This window comes from Phascolarctos cinereus, unplaced genomic scaffold (genome assembly GCF_003287225.1).
Source record: "Phascolarctos cinereus isolate Bilbo 61053 unplaced genomic scaffold, phaCin_HiC Scaffold_5;HRSCAF=322, whole genome shotgun sequence".
Lineage (NCBI taxonomy): Eukaryota > Metazoa > Chordata > Mammalia > Diprotodontia > Phascolarctidae > Phascolarctos > Phascolarctos cinereus.
This window is the reverse complement of record NW_027555958.1, coordinates 41,103,089-41,126,436: the sequence shown is the minus strand read 5'-3', so window position 1 is coordinate 41,126,436 and position 23,348 is coordinate 41,103,089. Positions and strand designations below refer to the sequence as shown.

At 44.2% G+C, this 23,348-nt stretch overlaps 1 protein-coding gene across 2 annotated transcripts in view; it reads left to right on the top strand.

Annotated features, from left to right (window-relative positions):
* The first annotated feature begins 9,296 nt into the window (after nt 1-9,296).
* Nucleotides 9,297-23,348, top strand: part of MMP28 (matrix metallopeptidase 28) — a 29,955-nt gene continuing 15,903 nt past the window's right edge. For both annotated transcript variants that reach the window (XM_021005916.2, XM_078154836.1), the window contains exon 1: nt 9,297-9,726. In XM_021005916.2, the coding sequence (XP_020861575.1) occupies nt 9,625-9,726 (102 nt within the window). In that variant the 5' untranslated portion in view covers nt 9,297-9,624. The remainder of the gene's footprint in view (nt 9,727-23,348) is intronic.

Sequence of the window (23,348 nt, the reverse complement as noted above, 5' to 3'; positions counted from 1 at the left end):
TATTTTCAGTCTCTCTGTCTCTGCAACTCATCCCCTACTGCCTACAAACATACCACATGTTTCCCCCATTCTGAAAAAACTCTCACTTGACCCTTCCATCCTTGCTAACTATAGTCCTATATCTCTTCTGCCCTGTGGAACTAAACTCCTCAGAAAGGCCATCTGCAATAGGTACCCCCTCTCACTCTCTTCTAAACCACTTACAGTCTGGTTTCAACGTCATCATTCCACCAAAACTGCTCTCTCCAAAGTTACCAGTGATCTCTTAGTTGCCAAATCCAATGGCCTTTTCTCTGACCTCATTCTCCTCGACCTCTCTGCAGCCTTTGATACTGTTGATCATTTTCTCCTCCTTGATACTGTCTTCCCTCCAAATTTTCCAGGCACCCTTCTCTCCAGGTTCTCCTTCTACCTATCTGACCACTCCTTCTCTCTCTCCTTTGCTGGATCCTATTCCAAATCATACCTCCAACCATAGGTGTCCCCCAGGGTTCTGTCCTGGGCTCTCTTCTCCCCCTATAGTACTTCACTTAGTGATCTCATCAGCTTCCATTCATTTAATTACTATCTCTATGCTGATGATTCTCAAATCTACCTTTCTTTGCTGACCTTCAATCTCACATCTCCAAATGCCGTTTAGACATCTCAAACTGGTTGTCCAGTAGACGTCTTAAACTCAACATATACAAAATTAAACTCATTATCTTTCTACCTAAACCTTCCCCCACCTCCTACCCTCCCTATTACTATAGAAAATAGCACTATCCTCTCAGCCTCTCAGGCTTGAAACCTAGGAATCACCCTGGACTGCTCACTATCTCTCACCCCGCCACATCCAAGCTATTGCCAAGGCCTGTCGATTTCACCTTTGCAAAGTCTCTTGAATATGCCTCCTTCTCAATTCTGGCACTGCCACCATTCTAGTGCAGGCCCTTATCAACTCATGCCTGGAGGACTGCAATAGCCTTCTGGGGAGTCTGCCTGCCTCAAGTCTCTCCAACCCATCCTCCATTTAGGCACTACAGTAATTTTTCTAAAACCCAAAGCAGATCATGTCATTTTCCTACTCAATAAACTTCAGAGGCTCCTTATTGCCTCCAGAAGCAAAGGCAAAATGCTCTGTTTGGCATTCAAAGCCCTTCATAACCTATTCCCCTCCTACCTTTCTAGCCTTCCTACACCTTACTCCTTGTCAGGTACTCTTCCATTCAATGACACTGGCCTTCTGGCTGTTCTACAAACAAGACATCCTCCCTCCTCTGTTCTGACTACATATCTCCCTGGCTACTTTAAATTCCAACTGAAGTCCCACCTTCTACAGGAAGTCTTCCCCAACCCCTCTTCATTCCAGTGCCCTCCCTCTCTTAAATATTTTCTATTTATCCTATATATAGCTCATTGCATATATATTTATTTGCATGTTGTCTCCTCCATTAGATTGTAAGCTCCTTGAGGGCAGGGACTGTCTGACTGGAACATAATAGCCATTTAATAAATCTTTGTTGATTGATTGACCCTGGGCAAGTCATTTACCTCTCCCTACCTAGGTTTCTTTAACTGTAAGATGGGGATAATAATAGCTCTTCCCTCACACCAGATAAGATAATATTGGTAATTTGTTTAGCACTGTCCTGGCGTGGAGTAGAGGCTTAATAAATGCCTGTTCCTTTCCCTCTCCTGTGTGAGAGGAATCACTTGGGCTGGGCCTTAAAGTGGAATGAGGGCATTTCGCGTATGGGATACAGTCTGTGCAAAGGCACACACACATGGGGGAGGGAATATTTTATTTGAGGGACAGCAAGTAGATCAGGGCCAATGGCATTTACCAGCCATTCTATGTCCTTCCCTACTCTTGTCCATGGAAATCCTCCATGGAGCTTCCGCCCAAAGCGCTGAGGACTTTCTCTAGCTTGACCTGGTGCAGGGACCAAGGGAGTACATGGGCTGTCCACTGGTTATCCCTCAAAAAAGGAGGTGCCCACCTTCTTTTCCAGTGCCACATTTCCCTGCTAACATTCTCCACGCGGCTCTTCATGAAGGTATGTCTCCACCTCCCCATGTTCACCATGCATGGATGAGTTGACCCCTGTACATCAGTCCCTGTATCTTGGACAAACATGGATGATGCCAACGAGCTGGGTCCAGAAGTGAAGACACAAAGGCGAGAGCAGATGCATGCCATTTGGCAAACGTGGCACTTTCAGCGTCCCGGAGCTTCTTTGTGAAACTAACACCCATCTTTTGAACAGCAGTTTGCTCCTAGTGATACTATGTGCCTGAATGTTTTGGAATCCTGCAGGTGTGAAGAAGTAAAATTACATGTTGCCTAGAGGGAGATGGACTTATCATTTCTCTGCGTATTATTTTGATGACTGAGTTATTAGTCATTCTAGTGGTGCCTTTCCCATGCTCTGAGGGGAGGGGGAAGGGAAAGGAGAAACAGAATGCATTCTTATTATTTTAGGCAGGGAAAAATTGAATTCCAGAGATGGTCTTATTACATTTTCTGCATGCTCTCAGATGGGAGAATTGGGAAGAAAAATTCACACATATACACACCCAGTTTCACCCCCATTCTCATTCATATTTCCATCAGGTTTGCTGGCCCCTGGGCAGCTATCCACCTCTCCCTCCATCAAACATTGTGCCTTGACACTGGTGTCATCCTCAGTGACCAGAAGCTGGGAAATTTAGCCTCAGGTCTGACTTCTTGATTTACCATATCTCTTTAATGAGAACTTCTGGGGAGAATAGCCAACAGGTTAAGGAGTGGAAATAGGCCAGCCAGGGATGGACAGTGAGAGGAAAGAAGAGACAGGGTGTTCATGATTCCTGGAGTTATCCCCTTCAGATAACATTCTCATCATGTCACTCCCCTCCACTAGTTAAGAACTTTCAATAGCTCCCTATGACCCAGCATCTTAAAAGAAGCATCATGGCATAGTGGAAAAAGCAATGGATTTAGAGTCAGATGACCTGTGCTAAAATCCTTTCTCCAAGGCTAATTAGCTAGGTAATGTTGAATAAGTCACTTTCCCTCTAGGAACGTCAGTTTTCTCATCTATAAAATGGGGAAATAACACTTGCTCTCTCAAACAACTTTGAAAGACAACTCTAATCAATAACTAATAATTCAGTAGGACTGATAATAAAGTATGTTTTCTTTACCTCTGACCACCCCTTTTCTGTCTCCTTTACTGGATCCTCCTTCAGATCACACCCTCTAAGTCTAGGTGTCTCTCAGAGTTCTGTTCTGGGCCTTCTCCTCCTCTTTTTCTACTACTTTACGTGATGATCTCAGCAGTTCCCATAGATTTAATCAGCATGTCTATGCTACTGATTCTCAGAGCTCCCTGTCCTGCCCCAATCTCTCTGCTGACTTCCAATCTCACATCTCCAACTACTTTTTAGCCGTCTCAAACTAGATGTCCAACACACATCTTAAACTGCACATGTTCAAAATCAAGCTCATTATCTTTCTCCCTAAACTCTTTCCTTTCCCCACCCCGCTCACTACCGTTCCTATTATTGTAGAGGGCGACACCACCCTCCCAAGTCCCTCAGGCTCACAAGCTAGAAGTCATCCTCAACTCCCCACTGTCTCTCACCCTCTCCATTCCCCCCTCCCTCCCCCACCCCCACCCCCAGCTATAGTCAATCTATTGCTAATGCCTCTAGATGGAGAATGTGACCCAGTCCTTCTGGAGCAGCCCTCAGGTCTTCTTTGGCTTTTATATGCTCTTTTGTAAGACTTTGACTCTAAAAATGCATAGGTTTTAGTGACCAGGTCAGAATGACCCCCTCAAAAACTAATCCCACCAAAACATTCAACAAGTAGCATCTTAAGTTGGATGAATGAAATTAAATCAAATACTTCATAGGAGATAACTCTTCCTTTGGTGTGCCCATTTCATGGATGGAGAAACTTGGGCAAAGTTCGGCAAGAAAATCCTACTCTCAAGTAATTCAGTTAAATGAGCTTTTTTTTTTCAAAGGCAATTGGGGCTAAGTGACTTGTCCAGGGTCACACAGCTAGTAAGTGTTATGTGTCTGAGGTCAAATTTGAACTCAGGTCCTCCTGAATCCAGGGCCAGTGCTCTATCCATTGTGCCACCTAGCTGCCACTCCTAAATAAGTTTTTATTAAGTACCTATTACATACCTGTATGATAGGCACTATGCTCAGTGCTAGATAAAAGGGAGCAAAAGTAAAAGTTTCTGCCTTTAAAAACCTTTCATTTTACTGGGGGAGATAACATGTACAGAGATAAGTAAATACAAATATACGGAAAATAAATGTGAAGAGCTGGGTTTGGCAAGGAAAGCACTAACAAGGGAGGGAAGGATATGGTTTTTGAAGTGAGCCCTGAAAGGGGCTAGAATTTACAGAAATTGTTTGTAAGTAGCAAGAACATTCAAAGCATGATGAAGGATAGAATACAGCCTATGCAACAGCGTGGAGAAAGGAGAAGGAACGGCGTGTCCAGCAAGCAGCGAGGGGGTCAGTCTGGCTGTGTGATAGCATACACAGGAAGGACCACTGTGTCATCAGTCTGGAAAGAGCTGGAGCCAGACTGTGAAGGTTTCAAAATACAAGGCAAAAAGGACTCTAAATATGAAACCAAAAAAAGTCTAAATTGTAAAGGTAATAGGGAGCCACTGACACTTCTTGAGCAAGGAAGTCATCTATTTAAACTGGTTCTTTGCACAGCTGTGTGGAGATTGGATTGGAAAGGGGGAGAGGCTAGAAGCAGAGAGACCAATTCAGAAGCCAGGGCAATAATCCAGGCAGTGGTGAGGCATTTAATTAAGGTATTATGGTATAAGTGGAGATAAGAAGATAAATACAAGAGACAAATGCAGTTGTTCGCTGGAGCAACTGGGAGGATGAGTGTCCCCTAAAAAATTATCAGGTCTGAGGGAAAAGATAATGAGCTGCTTCAGACACAATAGTTTTGAGATACTTATTGGCCATCGAGGTAGAGAGGTCCAGCAGGCAATTGGAGATGAGGAACTGAAGCTCAGGAAAGAGCTGAGAGCTAGGCATGTAGATTTGAGAGCTGTCTGCACAGAGATGAGAATTGAATACATGGGTGCTGATGACATCCCTGAGAGTATAGAAAGAAAGAAAGAAGGGCTCCGGAACAAAACCCAGGGTATATCCCCATACAGGGAACAGGAAATGGTTAAGGATTCTACAGAGGAGATTGAAAATTCTTACACAAGAAGAGAACCAGGAGAAAGCAATGTCATAAAAACCCAGGGATATGAGAGCAGCCAGGATATGTCTTCTGCTAGTGTCCCCAACTTTAGCATGCTGTCTTTCCTTGGAAACAAAGATTTGCAGGTGTGAGTGATCTGTGCATATGTGTGTGTCTGTGTCTGTCTGGTGGGGACAGGAGTCCCATAAGCACTGTTAAGAATGAGTTATTGATGCATTGTTGGTGGAGTAGTGAACTGATCCAACTATTCTGGAGAGCAATTTGGAACTATGCCCAAAGGGCTATAAAAATGTGCATACCCTTTGACCCAGCAATAGCACTTCTAGGGCTAGATCATAAAAATGGGAAAAGGACCCACATGTACAAAAAAATTTATAGCAGCCCTTTCTGCAATGGCAAAGAATTGGAAATTGAGGGGATGCCCATCCATTGGGGAATGGCTGCACAAGTTGTGGTATATGAATGTAATGGAATACTATTGTGCTATAAGAAATGATGAGCACTAGAACCCAAAGTTTTAAAAACAAATGTTAAAAAATCGTTTTCACCTGCAACTGGGAAATAAGATATACAGGCAATGGGGTATAGAAATCTATCTTGCCCTACAGGAAAATAGAAGAGGAAGGGGATAAGAGAAGGGGGGGGAGATAGAAGGGAGGGCAAATTGGGGAAAAGGGTATTCAGAATGCACGCTGTGTTGGGGTTGGGGGAGGAATGAGATGGAGAGAAAATTTGGAACTCAAAATCTTGTGGGTGTGAATGTTGAAAACTAAAAATAAATTAATGAATCTTTAAAAAAAAAAAAAGAAATGATGATCAAATATGGAAAGATGATATTTGTAACTCATGAGACCTCTGGCAGTATTAGGGTAGTTGGAGGGAAAACATTATGTGTATATATAGATAGGTAGATAGATAGATAGATAGATAGATAGATAGATAGATAGATAGATAGATAGATGGATGGATGGATGGATAAATAGAGGGTACAGGGTGAGTTGAAGATGAAGAGTTGATATCTGGAGAATAAAATTAAGGGGTGAGAGGATTATACTGGAAGAAGGAGAAAGGGAGACGTAGAATGGGGTAGATTATCTCCCATAAAACAGACAAGAAAAGGCGTTTACAGTGGAGGGGAAGTGGGGGAAGATGAGAAGGAATGAGTGAATTTTATTCTCATTGGATTTGGCTTAAGGAGGGAATACCATACATACTCAATTGGGTATGGAAATCTATACAGGAAAATCCTACAGGAAAATAGGGGGGAAGAGGATAAGGGAAGGTTTGTTAAAGGGGAGGGCAGATTAGGGGAGGGGGTTATCAGAAGCAAACATTTCTGGGGGCAGCTAGGTGGATTCAAGAGGTCCTGAGTTCAAATCCGGCATCAGACACATAACACTTACTAGCTGTGTGACCCTGGGCAAGTCACCTAACCCCATTGCCTAGCCTAAAAAAAAAAAAAAAGAAGAAGAAGAAGCAGCAACAAACATTTCTGAGGAGGGATAGGGTCAAAAGAGAGAGTAGAATAAACAGGAGTGGGGTGGGCAGGATAGGATGAAGGAAAATATACTTTTCCACAACATGACTACTATGGAAGTGTTTTGCATAGCTACACATGTATAACCTGTATCGAGTTGCTTGCCTTCTCAGTGAGGGTGGGTGAGGAGGGAGGAAAGGAGAAAATTTGGAACCCAAAGTTTTAAAAACAAATGTTAAAAAGATTGTTTTCACATGCAACTGGGAAATAAGATATACAGGCAATGGAGTACAGAAATCTATCCTGCCCTACAGAAAAATAGAAGGGGAAGGGGATTGGGGGGAGATAGATGAGAGGGCAGATCAGGGCATTCAGAATGCATGTCATCTTGGAGTGGGGGGAGGTATGAGATGGGGAGAAAATTTGGAACTCAAAATCTTATGGAAGTGAAAGTTAAAAACTAAAAATAAATAAATTAATAAAGGGGGGGAAAAAAGAAATGATGAGCAAGCAGCCTTCAGAAAAACCTGGAAAGACTTGTATGGATTAATGCCGAGTGAAATGAGCAGAACCAGGAGAACACTGTACACAGTAACAGTCATATTGTGCAATGACTAAGTTTATTAGACTTAGCTCTTCTCAGCAATGCAAGGATCTAAGACATCTCCAAAAGTCTCGTAATGGAAAATGCTATCCACATTCAGAGAAAGAACCATGGATTTTGAATGCAGATGGGCATACTATTTGCTTTTTTTTTCCCTTCTGTTTTGTTTCTTCTTTCTTATAGTTCCTCCTGTTGGTTGTAATTCTTCTTTACAACATGACTAATGTGAAAATATATTTAATAGTAATGTATATGTAGAGCCTGAAAAAAAAAATGAGTTATTGAGGGGCAGCTAGGTGGCGTAGTGGATAGAGCACGGGCCCTGGAGTCAGGAGGACCTGAGTTCAAAAGTGACCTTAGACTCTTGACACTTACTAGCTGTGTGACCCTGTGCAAGTCACTTAACCCTATTGCCTAGCCACAAAAAAAGGGGGGAATGAGTTATTGAGGCCACTAGCTACAGAGCTCAGAGCTCATCACTTACACTACTCAGCTGCCCAACACTATGAGCATTTGTGGTATTTATAGGGGCTACCAGACTGAGAAATGGTTATGGAAAGAGCCCAGAATTGAGAATAGGTAGACCTGAGTTAGTCTTGGCTCTGTCACAAACTGGTGGCGTAGCTTTGGCCGAGTCATTTACCTTTTCTGACCACAGTTTCTTCATTGGTAAGATGATCTGTAAGATTTTCTCTAGAGATCATAGGAGTTTGTGAACTCTAATTCGCTAACAGGGAACAAGCTTCAGGGAAAACTCAAATTTTCTGAGAAACCCCTCTGGATAAAGAAGCTTGCAAAAACCTGCTGTGGAGGGAGAGAGGCAAAGCTGCCTAATTTGTTTTGTTCCCTGATGGCCCATGATGCCAAATCCTTAAGGGCAATTAGGACACCTAGTCTTGGGATAAATTAGGCAGTAACAGAGGCAGCTAGGTAGCATGCTACATAGAGTCAGGAAGACTGAGTTCTAATCCCACCTAAGACACATATTAGCTATGTGACCCTGGGCAATAGCACCTTTGTCTATCTAATAAAATGAGATAATATCTGTAAAAGCACTGTTCAAGTGCTAGCCACTACTGTTTTTATAGGGGGCCAAAAATGGCAAAGGAGCAGAAGTAAACGGAAGGGAGAAGGGTGATTTCAAACCAGCAACGACAGAAAGAGGCAGAAGAATATAGTAGAAAGAAAACTGGCTTTGGATCCAGGAACAGCTGGATTTACTATCAGTCTGATCCTGTGCAAGTGTCTGTTTGCCTTTGTCTGCCTCAGTTTCCTCATATGTAAAATGGGAATAATAATGGCACCTACTTCCCAGGGTGGTTGGGAGGATAAAATGGGATATTTGTAAAACACCTTATAAACCTCAATGTGTTATATAAATTCTTATTCTTATTCCTATTCTTATTATTGTTATTATAGTCCTTTTTCTAATACATGTCAATACACTGGGGCAAATCTCTAAGACAATCAATTGCACAAGGGTAGTGGATCCTCCCTGGTCCTTTTTCACCTCCCTTCTGCCCCCCACCTCCAAAGAAAAGATCCCTTGGATTTAGGGGTTGGGGGTGCAGGGAAGACAAGCAGAAAGCTAGCTGCAGTGAGAGCCAGTAGTCGGGCATCGAGGATCTCCTTCCACTTTCTCTCTCCCCTTTGCAGAAGTGCATTCTCTCCACCTGTAACCCCAAGATGTTGCAAGGACATCTGCAATGTGCTGTTCCAGTGCAGCCCCAGCCTCAGCAGGGCAGAGGTTGAACGGTAGCTGGGAGTTGACCCTCCCAACCTCGCGTGGCTTCCTCCCCAGGCTCGTGTTCGCGCTAGGGAAAGCCAAGGGGTGATGGGCACAGGAGAGAGGAGCGAGACCGGGACTTGACCCCCACAGGCAACAGTAGGCGGTGCTGAGCGGGGCGCCTCTGCTCTGGGAAAATCTCCCAAGGGTCCCCACCCCCAGAAGTTTTGACTGGAGCAGAGGGGGTGGGTGGGGTTGGGGCTGGGCTCCCAATCCCGCCCCACGGAATCACAGCCCAGTTAGCTAACTCTGAGGCAGCAGGAGCCCACTCAGGGCACAGAGAGCCGGAGCAGCCCAGCAGCTCCGGGACAACTAGAGCAGCCCAGCGGCTCCCCAGAACGTTCCAAGGGAAACTTGCGTCCCGGCGCGCGTGCTGCTCCCACACGAAAGCAGCCCAGGCTCCGGGCAGATCCCACAACCCTGGGCATTCGTGGGAGCTAGTCCGGCTCAGCCGCTCCCAGCAGCCGCCTCCGCCTCCTCCATCTCCGCTGTGTCTCCCCAAAAAAGGACAAGAAAAGAAAGGCTCGGCAGGCGTGATGGCTCTGAGTTTCAGGATCCAACTGCAGGTCCTGCTGCTTCTGGCCGGCCCGGGAGTGGGAGCCCCGCCCAAGGCAGGAGGGCGAAGGCGACAAGCGGAGGTAAGTGGCATCCCCCGTGTCTGTGTGTCTGTGCCTATGTCTGAGGGAGTCGGGAGAGGAATGGGAAGGGGGTACGTGTGCTTGGGCCAGGACTAGCCCCTGCAGCCAGACCCCGAATCCCAGATGCAATGATCCCCAGAGCCACAAAGAGTTGCTGCAAACTCGCCAGACTTTGTTCCCTCCCCCACATCCCCCTGAACACGAGTACAAAAAGCCTAAGGACCCAGCATTTTTGCAGGTTCCTCAAAGTCTGTTTCATAATCGGACAGGGGTCTGCTCCCCAAATCGTTGCCTGACTCAAGGGCAGGACCACACACACACACACACACACACACACACACACGCTCACACTCACACTCACTCACATACGTGGGGAGTCTGTATGGAGGTGAGACTGTGAACCAGTCTTGGGAGAAAGGGCTCCTCCTCTACCTCGACCTGCCTCAGTACCAGAGACTGTTTCACCCACCAAACAATACGGAGAATGTGGAGACACATATCGTCCAACACTTAACATAGGCAAGCCACTTTGTTAGGTCCTGGAGAGAGGCATCAGATCGCCAGGTTCCAGCTTTACCACTTTGGCCCATCACTTCAGCTCTCAGCTGCCTTGTCTGCCTTAGAGAGTTGTTGCAAGAACATGCAAGATGTGAGGCTCAGGGCTTTGCAACTGTAAATTATCATTAATTTGTCATTGTCGAGTCTGAAGCTCACACCCAACACTGCCTCGAAGGACTTTCCTCTTTTCCTCAAAGAATTCACAATCCAGTGTGTCAAAGATGTTTTGTAAGGGAGTTGGGCAGGGGGCAAGAGTAAAGTCTGTAAAGACTGGGAAATTTTGGAATTTTTAATGTATGTTTGCTAGAAATACCTTACTTATATTAGAGAAGTACAATAGTGTACTGGACTTAAAGTCAGCAAAACTTGCTTTCAAAGCTTGACTCTGAGACACTAGCTGAGCAGTCCTGGGCAAGGCGCTTAAGGCATTTAGCTCAGACACTTCCTAGGACTTATCTGCTCAGTCATAGATGGTTTAATATCAGTTTTGGTGGAGAGACTTCCCCCACCTGGAGTTCTTGATTCCATTAATTACTATTACTGAAGTACATAGTGTTTCTATCATACCTTTCCAAGAGTTTATATAAAAAAAGGCATCTCTATACTTGCTTACCTCTTTGCACAATAATTCAAAGGTGAGACCAAGTCATTGCCATTTTAAAAAGCAGAGGAAGCTGAAAAGTGAGTCTCAGAGACAGAAAATGACCAGCCCAAAGTCACTTTCCCTCATCTAGGGCTATGGACACAAAACTCTTATCCTCAGAGGGGTTCATTCCTACCCTAAAATGACCTACTTACTGCCCCTCTTCTTCAGTGTCCAAGACTAGGAAAGAGCAGTGGAAAGTTTAAAGAGAGCCTTTTCTAGGTCATTCTGATGGCCTCATCCCTCCCCATTTTTGGTTTATAGTGTTTGTGTGTAATGGAATTAAATAAAGGATCCCCCACACCAAATCACTTCCAAAGATCGGCCTCTTGATCCTGATATTTGCCTTCTGTGTTCTAGGTTATTATAGTTCCTTTCATTAGGGTTCTGTAACCACCACCCCAAGTATTCTCATGGCCCCCAGTACTACTACTACTAATTTACTTGTAATAATAATAGTTTCCTAAAAAAGTTAATATGTTGCTTTACATATATGATCTCATGCATTCCTTGAACAACTCATAGGTAAAAAGTGTTAAGTATCTGCTGTTTCTTGCTGTTAAGAGCATTTTATAGGTGAGGAATCTGAGGTTCAGAGGTGTTGAGCCCATTTACAGATGAGGAAATAGAGGCTCAGGGAAATGCCTAATAACATATAAGTAATAAGTGTCAGAGGTGGGCCTCAAATCCAGTACTTCTTAGTACCACATCTCCTGCTCATTCTCTTATGCACTACTGCCTCTGGTCCTCTTAATAACCAGCTAAGGATTCCTGAGACATCTCTCAACTTCCTTATCCATCCCCACTATACCATCCCCCACTCACCCATCCAAGCCAGTCCTGGTCAAATTGTTCTGCTGCTCTGTCTCTTTACTGTCTCAGACAAGGGGAAGCTTTGGAAATTAGTAGCTGGCAGATTGAGCTTCTTTCAGTTTATTGAACCTCATTCTTGGAAGTAGAGGAGACATGGAAGGAGGATGTTTGAGGTGGAAATGTTTTAAAAGCTTAAGAACTCTGAGTGTGGCACTCTCTCTGTGTGTGTGTGTGTGTGTGTGTGTGTGTGTGTGTGTGTGTGTGTGTTGGGGCTGGACGTGCCCATTTCTGGCCCTTCTTGAGGGCATAGGCTGTGCCACTTTTGTGTTGATTTCCCCAGAATAGGGCATGGAGCCTGGTTAAGCACTTAGAAATGCTTAGATTACTGGGTGGATTGGGTTGCCTGTGTAAGTTCGCCCGAGTAGCTGAGTGCTTTCTCACAGGATAATAAAGTACAGTGTTTTCTGGAGTTCTGAAGGTTTATTGCTTATAAATCTACTTTATGTTGAACTGTCCATTGTTGTCCCCTTGGAAAGGTTCAGGGCTATTTGGAACAGCAGTGAGGGGGAAAGGCAGCCTGCTGTTGAGTGGAAGGATTTACATATGTGGATGAAGTCCCTCAGATTTCCCTCCTCTGCCTCCCTTCTTCCACCCCCCCCCAAAGGACTGTCTTTGGTGACTTGTCTGGTTTCATTTGTGCTAGTATTTATCATAATGACCTAAAAATATTGACCTGGACTCTGCTTACTGATGGCCTAGCTGAATTAGCAAGTCAACACCAAATGCATTGATGGGAAGCTGGGAAATGCGAAGCCCATTTCCCCAGGGACACTTTGAGCTTTGAAGTCTCTGCCACTGAAGTCTCTGGGTCTATTGCTCATTGTCTGAAGCTCCTCGTTTTGCTTACTGTGAATCAGAAATAAAGTTGTGGAAATTATTCCCATTGTCTGTGTATCAGTGACTCATGGATGCATGGTGAATCACTGCCATAAGTAGATGATGATCTAGGGACCCTATGGGACCCTAAACTGGGTGGGAATGGGTAAAGGATTGGTCAGGGTGTTCGAAAGCCAAAAAAGATAGCAGGAGCCAGGAAGTAGATGCAGGGAGAAAGTACATATACTCCTTTTCCCTCTGTGGCTAGCCTTGGGAGAGACTTTAGGGCAGTGTCCAGTGCTGGGCCTCCAAATTCAGGAATGAAATAAGGAGAATCATGGGATGACTTTAGTACAACATGGTTGATTCTTTAGCCTACAGAAGGGAGTATGTGAAATATGTTCAACAGAGGCTGACCAGCTTCTCTTCATTTACCCTAAAGACAGAATATTAAAGAAGAGGAATAAAATTCAGCAAGATTCCCACTCCCAAGGGGTGGGGAAGGGAAGGAAGAAAGAAAGAGAAAGGAATAGAAGGAGGGAGGGGAAAGGAGAAAGAGAGAAGGGAGAGAAGAAGGAGGAGGAGGAGAAGGAGGAGGAGGAAGAAGAGAGAATGAAAGAGAGAATGAGAGGGGGAGGGAGAAAGAGAGAGAGAAAGGGGGAGAAGGAGAAAAAGGGGAGAGGAGAGAGAGAGAGAGAGAGAGAGAGAGAGAGAGAGAGAGAGAGAGAGAGAGAGAGAGAGAGAGAGAGGTAATGGACTACAGATGCCAAATGAGGCAGATATAGCTAGTTACGGCCAATGGTAGGAGTAGTTTTGTTTGACTACACTTATGACTAGAAAGGGACTTTGTGGGGAAGAGATAATTTGAGGAAAGAGAGTAGCAATAGAGGTACAAAAAAAATACAAGAGAAAAGAAAGACAGGAGTATTAGTGAAGCATTTTAAAAGGGGCGGAAGAGAAGAGAAAGCAGTTCAGAAGGAAACAGACAAGCAGACCAGCTTTGGCACACACATGCCGAATTTATAGTCTGCATTAAAGGGAGCTAAAGGGCAAGCTTTCTGTGGTGGAGATTTGCAGGATCAGCTGCAGTCCTCTTTTTCTGTGTATTAGAAAGAGGGCCAGGGGCAGCTAGGTGGCGCAGTGGATAGAGCACTGGCCCTGGATTCAGGAGGACCTGAGTTCAAATGCGGCCTCATACACATAACACTTACTAGCTGTGTGACTCTGGTCAAGTCACTTAACCCCATTGCCTAGTCAAAAACAAAACAAAACAAAACAAAAAAACAAGAAAGAGGGCCAGCTCAGCATTCAGCAAGACATGGGTTCAAATCCTGACTCTGTCATTTACTGGCCATGTAATGTAACCTCCAAGACTTCAAGGGAATCCTCTACAACTCTAAGTTACAGATGTGCTGCTGATCCATGGCAGTAGAAGGAATTGCCATACTGGGAACTCCTTACACAGATGAAATCATGGGCGTGGTTAAATACATGTGTGTGTGCATACACATATATACATATAAAAATATATACGTGTATACCTAGATGGAAGATGTCCCAAAAGTGCAGCCGGAAGGTGTCACAAAAATCTTAGTGCAGTTTTAAGCTATTGAAGTTTGGGGACACCTTGTATCTACATGTGTATGTGTGTGTACAGGCATCATGTCTATGTATAAGAGAATTCAAATTACTGAATAGCTATTGAATAGCTTAGATCTGCACTAAGACTTTTGGGCCACCCCATATATAATTAGTAATACTTTCCTTTAGCAGAGTCCTTTCTTAACTTTTCCCTAAAACATCCATCATTTATTCCCTTGTAAGGGAAGGAGGACTGGAATTATTATACTCATTTTACAGAGGGCTGTTGTTGTTTGTCCTTCATTCCTGAGGACCATGACTTCAAGGAGATGATGCCATGACTTGAATGTGAATTGGATTTAAGTGAGGCAGGGTTGTGCAAAGTCATCAGCCTCACTTTCTTCTCTGGAGCCATCTGGGTCCAGTGGCCAGGTAAGGGTGAGGACAACTGGAGATGGTCCCCATAGAGAGGGCAGTTGAGGGCAGAGAGAGAGGTTAAATCATAGTTACTCAGCACTAGAACAATGTCTTCCCTAGTTTTGTTTTTTCCTTCAAAATTCTGCTCAGACACCATTTTGTTCATGAAGCTTTTCCAGATCCCTCCCCAGCTGTGAGTGCTCTCTTCCAAAAAATTACCTTTTATTTGTTTTGTTTCTGTTTTGTAGATAGATAGATCATAGACAGATAAATAGATAATAAATATATAGATTATCAGATGATGGATATAGATGTTAGGTGATGTTAGATGTTAGATGATAGATAGATGATAGATAGATAGATGGATGGATGGATGGAGATGTTAGATGATGGAAAGATAGATAAGTGGATGGATAGATGGATAGAGATGTTAGATGATGGAAAGATAGATGATGGGTGGATGGATAGATAGGTGTGGATGGAGATAGATGGGTGGATGGATAGATAGATGGATGAATAGAGATGTTTGATGATGAAAAGATAGATAAGTGGATGGATAGATAGATAGATAGATAGATAGATAGATAGATAGATAGATAGATAGATAAGTGGATGGATAGATAGATGAGATGTTAGACGATGGAAAGATAGGTATATGGAGATAGAGAAAGAGATAGATGGATGGATAAAGATGTTAGATGATGGAAAGAGATGATGGGTGGATGGATAGATAGGTATGGATGGAGATAGATGGGTGGATGGATAGATGAATAGATGGATGGATAGAGATGTTAGATGATGGAAAGATAGGTGGATGGGTAGATGGATAGATAGATGGATGGGTGGATAGAGATGTTAGATGATGGAAAGATAGATAAGTGGATGGATAGATATTGATGGAGATAGATAGATGAGATGTTAGACGATGGAAAGATCGGTATATGGAGATAGAGAAAGAGATAGATAGATAGATAGATAGATAGATAGGTAGATAGATAGATAGATAGATAGATAGATAGATAGATAGATAGATAGAGATGTTAGATGATGGATAGATAGGTATGGATGGAGATAGATGGGTGGATGGATAGATGGATAGATAGATGGATGGATAGAGATGTTAGATGATGGAAAGATAGATAAGTGGATGGATAGATAGATATTGATGGAGATAGATAGATGGGATATTAGATGATGGAAAGATAGGTATATGGAGATAGAGAAAGAGATAGATGGATGGATAGATGGATGGATAGAGATGTTAGATGATGGAAAGAGATGATGGGTGGATGGATAGATAGGTATAGATGGAGATAGATGGATAGATAGATAGAGGTTGTTTCTCTTTAGAGACCATGTGCTTCTTGATGGCACGGATTGTTTCATTTTTTTCTTTGTACCCCCAGGGCCCAGCACAGTGCCTGGCACTTTATAAGCACTTAACAGAACAGGGATTTAAGAATACCTTGAAGGACCAAGCTGTGCCAAGTAATCGTAGGATGAAAACTTTTTATTTCAAAGTAAAACTGTAATATCTGCTTGTGATTATTTCTATTTAAAGTGCATTTGCAGAGAAAGAAGGAAAATATTTATTGTCACATGTATAATTTGCCCACTGACACACATGGTCCTTCTAGTGTTTGTTGATCAACCAATTCTGACTCTAATTCCATTTCTCACTCTGACTCCAACTCTGACACGTCAACTCTAACATCAGGACTAAAGCCCCAGCAGATTGAGAGGCAACAGAGTGGACACATATTTGGAGTCCATAGGACCTGGGTTCAAATACCAATTCTGTTGCTAATTCCCTGTGTGACCTTGGGCTAATGCTCCCTGAGCCTCATTTTCCTCTTCTGTAAAGTGAGAGAGTTGTCCTAGATGATCTCTGGGGCTCTCCACCTACAGATCTTTGATCCTGTTGTCTCTTGACTCTCTAGCCCAGAACTAATTTCCCCACACCTTGCTTTTGCCCCACCCAGTGAGGAGCTGAATTTCTTCTTTCCTGAGACAGAAAATAGGAAGAGCTCACCAACCCTACTGTGGCCAGTGAGCACATATTCGGGAATGGAACTCAGGAACCCTGACTCCCAGTCCCCTGAGGGCTTAGAAGGAGGGGAGGATTTTCATTCCACCCCCAGACACCATGACCACCACCAGGGTCACTCAGAGTTGTTGCCGCAGGGAAGATGTCTGCCCACACCCACCTCTGCCTGCCCAGCCTTTAGCAAAATGAGTGAGGCATGATAGGTACGTGCCTAGGCCAGACCTGGTTGAGTCACCTGAGGGGCATATACCTCCAGTTTCCTCTATATTCATTGAGAGCCTTAAGAGGAAGGCTCTCAGGAGAAACAATGGAACCAGGGCAAAGGGTGAAAGAATAAGCAGTATCTGAAGTGAAAGGATCTAGTCAGCCTCCAGTGAGCAGAGAATGCATGAGATTTTGATTATAATAATACTAGCTAGTATTTATGTAGCACTTTAGGGGCAGCTAGGTGGTGCAGTTTATAGAGCTCTGGGCCCAGAGTCAGGAAGTCTCATCTTCCTAAGTTCAAATCTGACCTCAGAGACTTCCTAGCTGTGTGAACCTGGGCAAGTCATTTAGCCCTGTTCGCCTCAGTTTCCTCACCTGTAAAATGAATTGGGGAAGGAAATGGCAAACTGTTCCAGTATCTTTACTAAGAAAACCTCTTCATGAATCAAATCTGGCCTCAGATACTTCCTATCTGTGTGACCCTGGGCAATTATTTAACCCTGTTTGCCTCGGTTTCCTCATCTATAAAATGAGCTGGAGAAGGAAATGGCAAACTGTTCCAGTATTTCTGCCAAGAAAACCCCAAATGGGATCTTGAAGAGTCAGGCCCAACTGAAAAGCAGTAGAGAGGTCAGGAAGGATGTGGCTTGATTAGGCAATTAAAATGTCATTGGTTATTTTGGAGGGGGTAGCTTCACTTTAACTATGAGGTTGGAAGCCAAATAGCGCAGGATTTATTTAGAAGATTTAGAGGAGAGGAAATTGAGTGTAGATGCTTTTTCAAGGAGTTTGAAGAGGAAAAGAGGAAAGACGAAGAGAGAGCGTGAGAAGGGTTGGTAGCCCTAGATGCTACTAAGGATTTTTTAAAGATGTGGGAAACATGAGGATGTTTGTAGGAAGTAGGAAAGAAAACAGGAACCAGAGGGAGACTGAAGAGAGATTGGAGAGAAAGCAGGAGGGTAGCAGGGGCAATCTGCAGACAAGACAGGAGGGGATGGGATCCTGGCTCATATAGAGGGGTTATACTTCATGAGAAGAGAGATCTCTTCCATCAGAGATGAGAGTAAAGGAGGAGATCGTGAGGGATGGTGTCAGAGAGATGTAAGATGGGAAGAAGAGGAAGCTGTCAATGAATGGCTGTGAAGCCTGAGGCATGGTCCTCAGCTGAGAGGATGAGGGAGGGATAATATGGAAGATTAAGAAAAGACGCCTGCTACCGTGGAGAATAGAAGGATTGCACTGAGGTCAGGTGGAATTAGATAACATAAATCTTCCAGCCCCATCTGCAGCACACATACACATCTTCATCCTTCCACATAGACCCCCTCCATACCCCAGGACCCTGACGGCATTGATACCAGGCACGAAGATGCCTAGGGAATGGAGGAAGCAGGCGCTAGTGAGTTCCCCTCGGCTCCTCTTCCCTAAAAACCAAGGCTTAAAAGTTCCAGGAACTGGAGCCAGTGCGATAAGGAAGGGAGGAAGGGGAGAGGCAGGGGGAGAAGGAGAAGCAAAGTCTTGGCCCAACCGCTCCCACAGTTCATAAGCTTCTCAGTCCAATAGGAGACACTGCCTGTGTCCTTCATAAAGCAAACTATCCTGTTCCACACACACCCAGGGGGTGTGGATGTGGGTCTGGGCGTGGGTCTGGGTGCGTCCTACAGAGAAAGCCCGGAAAAGGATCAGACACCTGTGGAAAGGGGCCAGACATACTGATTCAGATAGACAGAGGGACAGACAAATAAAACATGCCCTTTATATAATGACGCCGTCCCAAATAGGCAAACCGGTGGTGTTCCAATAGCAAAATTGAAAGTCGGTTAATAAATATTTATTTGTGGTTATTGTTCAGTCATTTCAGTCACGTCCACCTCTTCGTGACCCCATTTGGGGTTTTCTTGGCAAAGAACACTGGAGTGTTCTGCCTTTTCCTTTTCTGGCTTATTTGACAGATAAGGAAACTGAGGCAAACAAGGTTGGATACTAAGTGTCTGAGGCCGGATTTGAACTCACTCTATCCACTCAGCCACCTACCTGCCCTAAACATTTATTAAGCACCTACTGTATACCAGGCACTATGTTAAATTTTAGGGATACCAGTATGAAAAGGACAGTCTCTGCCCTCAAGGAGCTCACAATCTAAATCAGTTTAGATAGCATTTCTCCCATAAAAATACTATTATATTTGATTATTGATAAACTATCTAATCCACAAATGACTATTCAACTCATAATGTATCTGAATTACTGAGTATTTGCAATAAAAAAACAAAAAGAAATTATAATCGTAACAGCAGATACTTGCACAGTGCTTAAAGCTTTGCAGAATGATCTGGGCTGATATTATCAGCTCATTTGTTCCTCACAACTCTATGAAATGATACATCTACCTTGCAGATGATGAAGCTGAAGTGGAGAGCTTAAGTGATTTTCCCGTGGTCACACAGCTAGTAAGTGTCAGAGGTGGGGTTTAAATCCAGGTCTCCCATGAGAACAACAAAACATAATGAGAAATAGCATTCTATTTGTCTTGGATGTTGGTACCTGAGGAAAATGTGGTATATTTAAAGTGTGTGAAGAAGGGGATGGAGACATCTGGGGAGAATCTAAAGGGAAAGCGAAGCACCTTCAAGGGCTTCGGAGAGGCTACAGGTCTAGTACAGGTCTGTCAGTTTCCTCATCTATTAAATGAGCATGACATTAGCACCTACCTCCCCAGGTTGTTTTGAGGTTAAAACAAAGTAATATTTGTAAAGTGCTTTATAAACCTTAAGGCCTTATATGAATCATTATTATCATTATTATTACAATCACTATTGTGTTTATCAGCAATGATTAGGAGTCATTTTTTGGCTCAAACTGGAATAAAAAGAGGGAGAGAGATTCTTTTCAGGCAACTGATTAGTGGATAGAATGCTGCATTAGATTTCTCTTCCTGAGTTCAAATCTGGCCTCAGACATTTACTAGCTGTGTGACCCTGGGCAAGTCACTTAACCTGTTTGCCTCAGTTTCCTCATCTGTCAAATGAGCTGGAGAAGGAAATGGCAAACCATTCCAGGATCTTTGCCAGGAAAATTCCAGATGGGGTCATCTGAAACAGCTGAACAACTGATTAGCAAGAAATGGAGAAGAATTCCAGGCAAGGTGGAGATAGAGTAGCCCAGGTCTCCCATGTAAACCCCAGCAAATATATTAAAAGTCCCAAAGAAAAGCCGCTGGTGAAGAAAATCAGAAAGATTCCAGAGGGAGTTCCTCCAGAGTCAATGGCTGGAAGCCAGGAGAAGGGAGGGAAGGGAGGTCACCAGGGAAGCGAGCATGATCACAGGTAAACCAGTCACAGAAGCAGGAGAGGGACCCACCAGGGAGGTCAGGACAAGCTTAGGCTGATGTGAACACTGCCGAGGTGAGGCCAAGGGCTGTTCCCAGGAAGTCGGGGCAAACTCAGGTGAGTCATCTGGAAGCTAGCAGAGCTGATGAGGGGAGCTTCTCAGAGCCATCCAGAAGCTGGTGAAAAACTGCTCTGGAGACCAAAGCCAGGCAGCAATTCTGAGCTTGGGGAGACCTGGAAGAGAGGAGTCCCCAAATTACCTAAATCTAATAATCTGGGACTTAAAACCAGATTCTGATTGTGATTTGTCAGAACAGAAGTACTATTCCTAGAGTACTCCTAGAAGTCCTGCAGGTTTCTTGTTGAGTCTGACTGTCCACAACCCCATTTGGGGATTTCTTGGCAAAGATACTGGAGTGGTTTGCCATTTCCTTCTCCAGCTCATTTTACAGATGAGTGAACTGAGGCAGACAGAGTTAAGTGACTTGCCCAGAGTCACACAGCTAGTAAGTGTCAGAGGCTGGATTTGAACTCAGGAAGATGAGTCTTCCCAGCATTCAGCTCATCTGATCTGGGAGTGATGGGCAGGAGACCTGAAACCGACTCGATTTCTCATATCCTACTGGGGCCTACCAGGGCCACAGCACAGGACAAAACCACCTCCCAACTGGGGATTGCATGAGGAGAAGACAGAGGCTGACAGATGCCGGAACCTGAGGTAGACCCCTAGGAGACTGAGGCAGAAGCCAGGATTAAGAGAATGGAAGTCTAATCGTAGGTGCCATGGAGATCAGCAATGACAAGGGTCATCCGGACTACAGAGGGGGCAGGATCAAACAAGCCCTACACCACCCTTCCAAGAGTGCTTGAGGGAGTTGGCCCAAGCCCCATCTCCCCATACCCAACAGTTTAGGCTGGAAATGTGAGTAAACAGAGCTAAATACCGAAAACCATGTTCAACAAAATATTGTAGGTTAAGAAAAGCCCAAGATGAAACCCAGATGAAGAGAGTCACCCCACCCAGGGGTGGGGAACCTGTGGCTCTCAGGCCACCTGTGGTCCTCTAGGTCCTCAAGTGTGGCCCTTTCCCACCCCTGCTTTAACAACTACAAGTAGAGACGAAGAGAAAAAGTAAATCAAAATCAAAAAGCTTTAGAAATTAAATTCCTCCATGGATGTGAGAATTGTTCAGAAAGATGGCCAGAAGCCAGCAGAGAGGAGTAGAGGGATGCCATCAGGGAAGCCAGCATGAGCACAGGCAAGCCAGCCACAGAACTACCAGGAGAAAGGAAGCAAGAGGTAAAAATTATAGAAAAAACTAGAGTTTGGGAGGGAAAGAAACTCAAAGGAAAACTGAAATACCTTAAAATAGAAGATAGAAAACCTTATCCAAGAAGTGAACTGCCTTAAAAAATAGAATGGAGGAAAGATAATTTGAGGATTGAAAATCAAATGCTCAGTTTGGCACTGAAAGCCCTTCACTGCCTGGCCCCTTCCCACATTTCACTCTTTCCTTTCCTCCATGGATTCTGTGATTCAGTGATACAGGCTTCTTGCTGTGCCTCTCATATCTGCAATGCTCTCCCTCCTCTCCTCTACCTCTCGGCTTCTCTGGCCCCCTTCAATACTACTTCAAATCCCACTTTCTTCAATAGGCCTTTTCCCATCTCCCTGTACAACTAGTACCTTCCCTCTGAGATTTCCACCTACCATGCCATTTTCAGTTGGGTCCAACTCTTCATCACTCCATTTGGGGTTTTCTTGGCAAAGATATTGGAGTGGTTTGTCATTTCCTTCTCTAGCCCATTTTACACATGAGGAAGCTGAGGCACACAGGGTTAAGTGACTTTCCCAGGGTCACACAGCTAGGAAGAGTCTCAAGCCAGATTTGAACTCATGAAGAGGAGTCTTCTTGACTCCAGGTTAGGCACTCTACCCACTATGGCACCACCTAGCTACCAGTTCTGTACATATTAAGACCCAACTAAAATCCCACATCCTACAGGAAGCCTTCCCCAACCCCTCTCAATTCTAGTGCCTTCCCTATTTATCCTATATGGAGCTCACTTTTAATGTATTTGTTTTTGTGTTATCTTCCCCATTAGACTGTGAACTCCATGAGGGGAGAGACTATTGCCTCTTTTTGTAATCCCAGCACTTAGCACGGTGCCTGGATCCTAGTAGGCCCTTAATAAATGTTTACTGAATTGAATCAAATGGAAACATACAAACTCTAATTGTTTACAGGTTGTTCTTCATCATTAGAAGGTAAATTCAAGAACCATCATGTTGTTGCCTTTCTTTGTATTCCCAGTGTACATTAGTAAGCATTAATGTGTTTGTAGGCCAACTAACTAATGTGTATGGCAGCTAGTCAAATGGGGAGACTGGGGGAGATGGCTGGAGAGAAGAGACTTTAGCTAAACATGGTGGCCAGGGCCTTCCTGATGTAGTTGTCTGGGTGAAGCAGTCACCAGTGGTGGTGGGAGGAGTGGGCAGGGTGAGAGTTTCTCAGGGGCAGTGATTTCCATTTAGGAGTTCCCTAACATCTGGTCCAGTGGGGTTCACCAAAAAAAAAAAATGATGCCTTAAATAATTGTAGAATTTTATGAGTAGTATGTCAGATTTCCCTGGAAGTTCGCAACACTTTTTTCCCCATTGTTGCTGAAAAGACTTCCAAGAACACACACACACACACACACACACACAGAGTTTGGAACCACAGCACCAGAACATAGTCACTGATATGGGCAAAACACATTGATTGGGTCAGTTCCTCAAGATGGCCACCCAGTGGTGACATTGGCTCAATGCAGCTTGGTGGTGGGCCACAGTGAGAGGTGGGTGGAGAAACAACTTTATCGCAGATGTGGGAAGGAGTCAGGAGTGAGTAGCCAGCAAAGTGATCATCTATGAGGCATTTGCAGGTAGAGTATTTGTAATTCTCAGAATGTCTATGTAGAGATGATCTGATACTGATGTCAAATATGGGCCAATGTCAAGTGAATTGGTGGTGGAGAAGGGCCAAATGCAGACAGTAATTGGAAGTTGGAATTATTGGTAGGAGAGGGGGGAAGCCTTCCTGGAACAAAAGTTTAGTTTTTCTTTTGTTTCTTCCAATTGTCAGGGGAGGATGAGAAGGAAATAAATT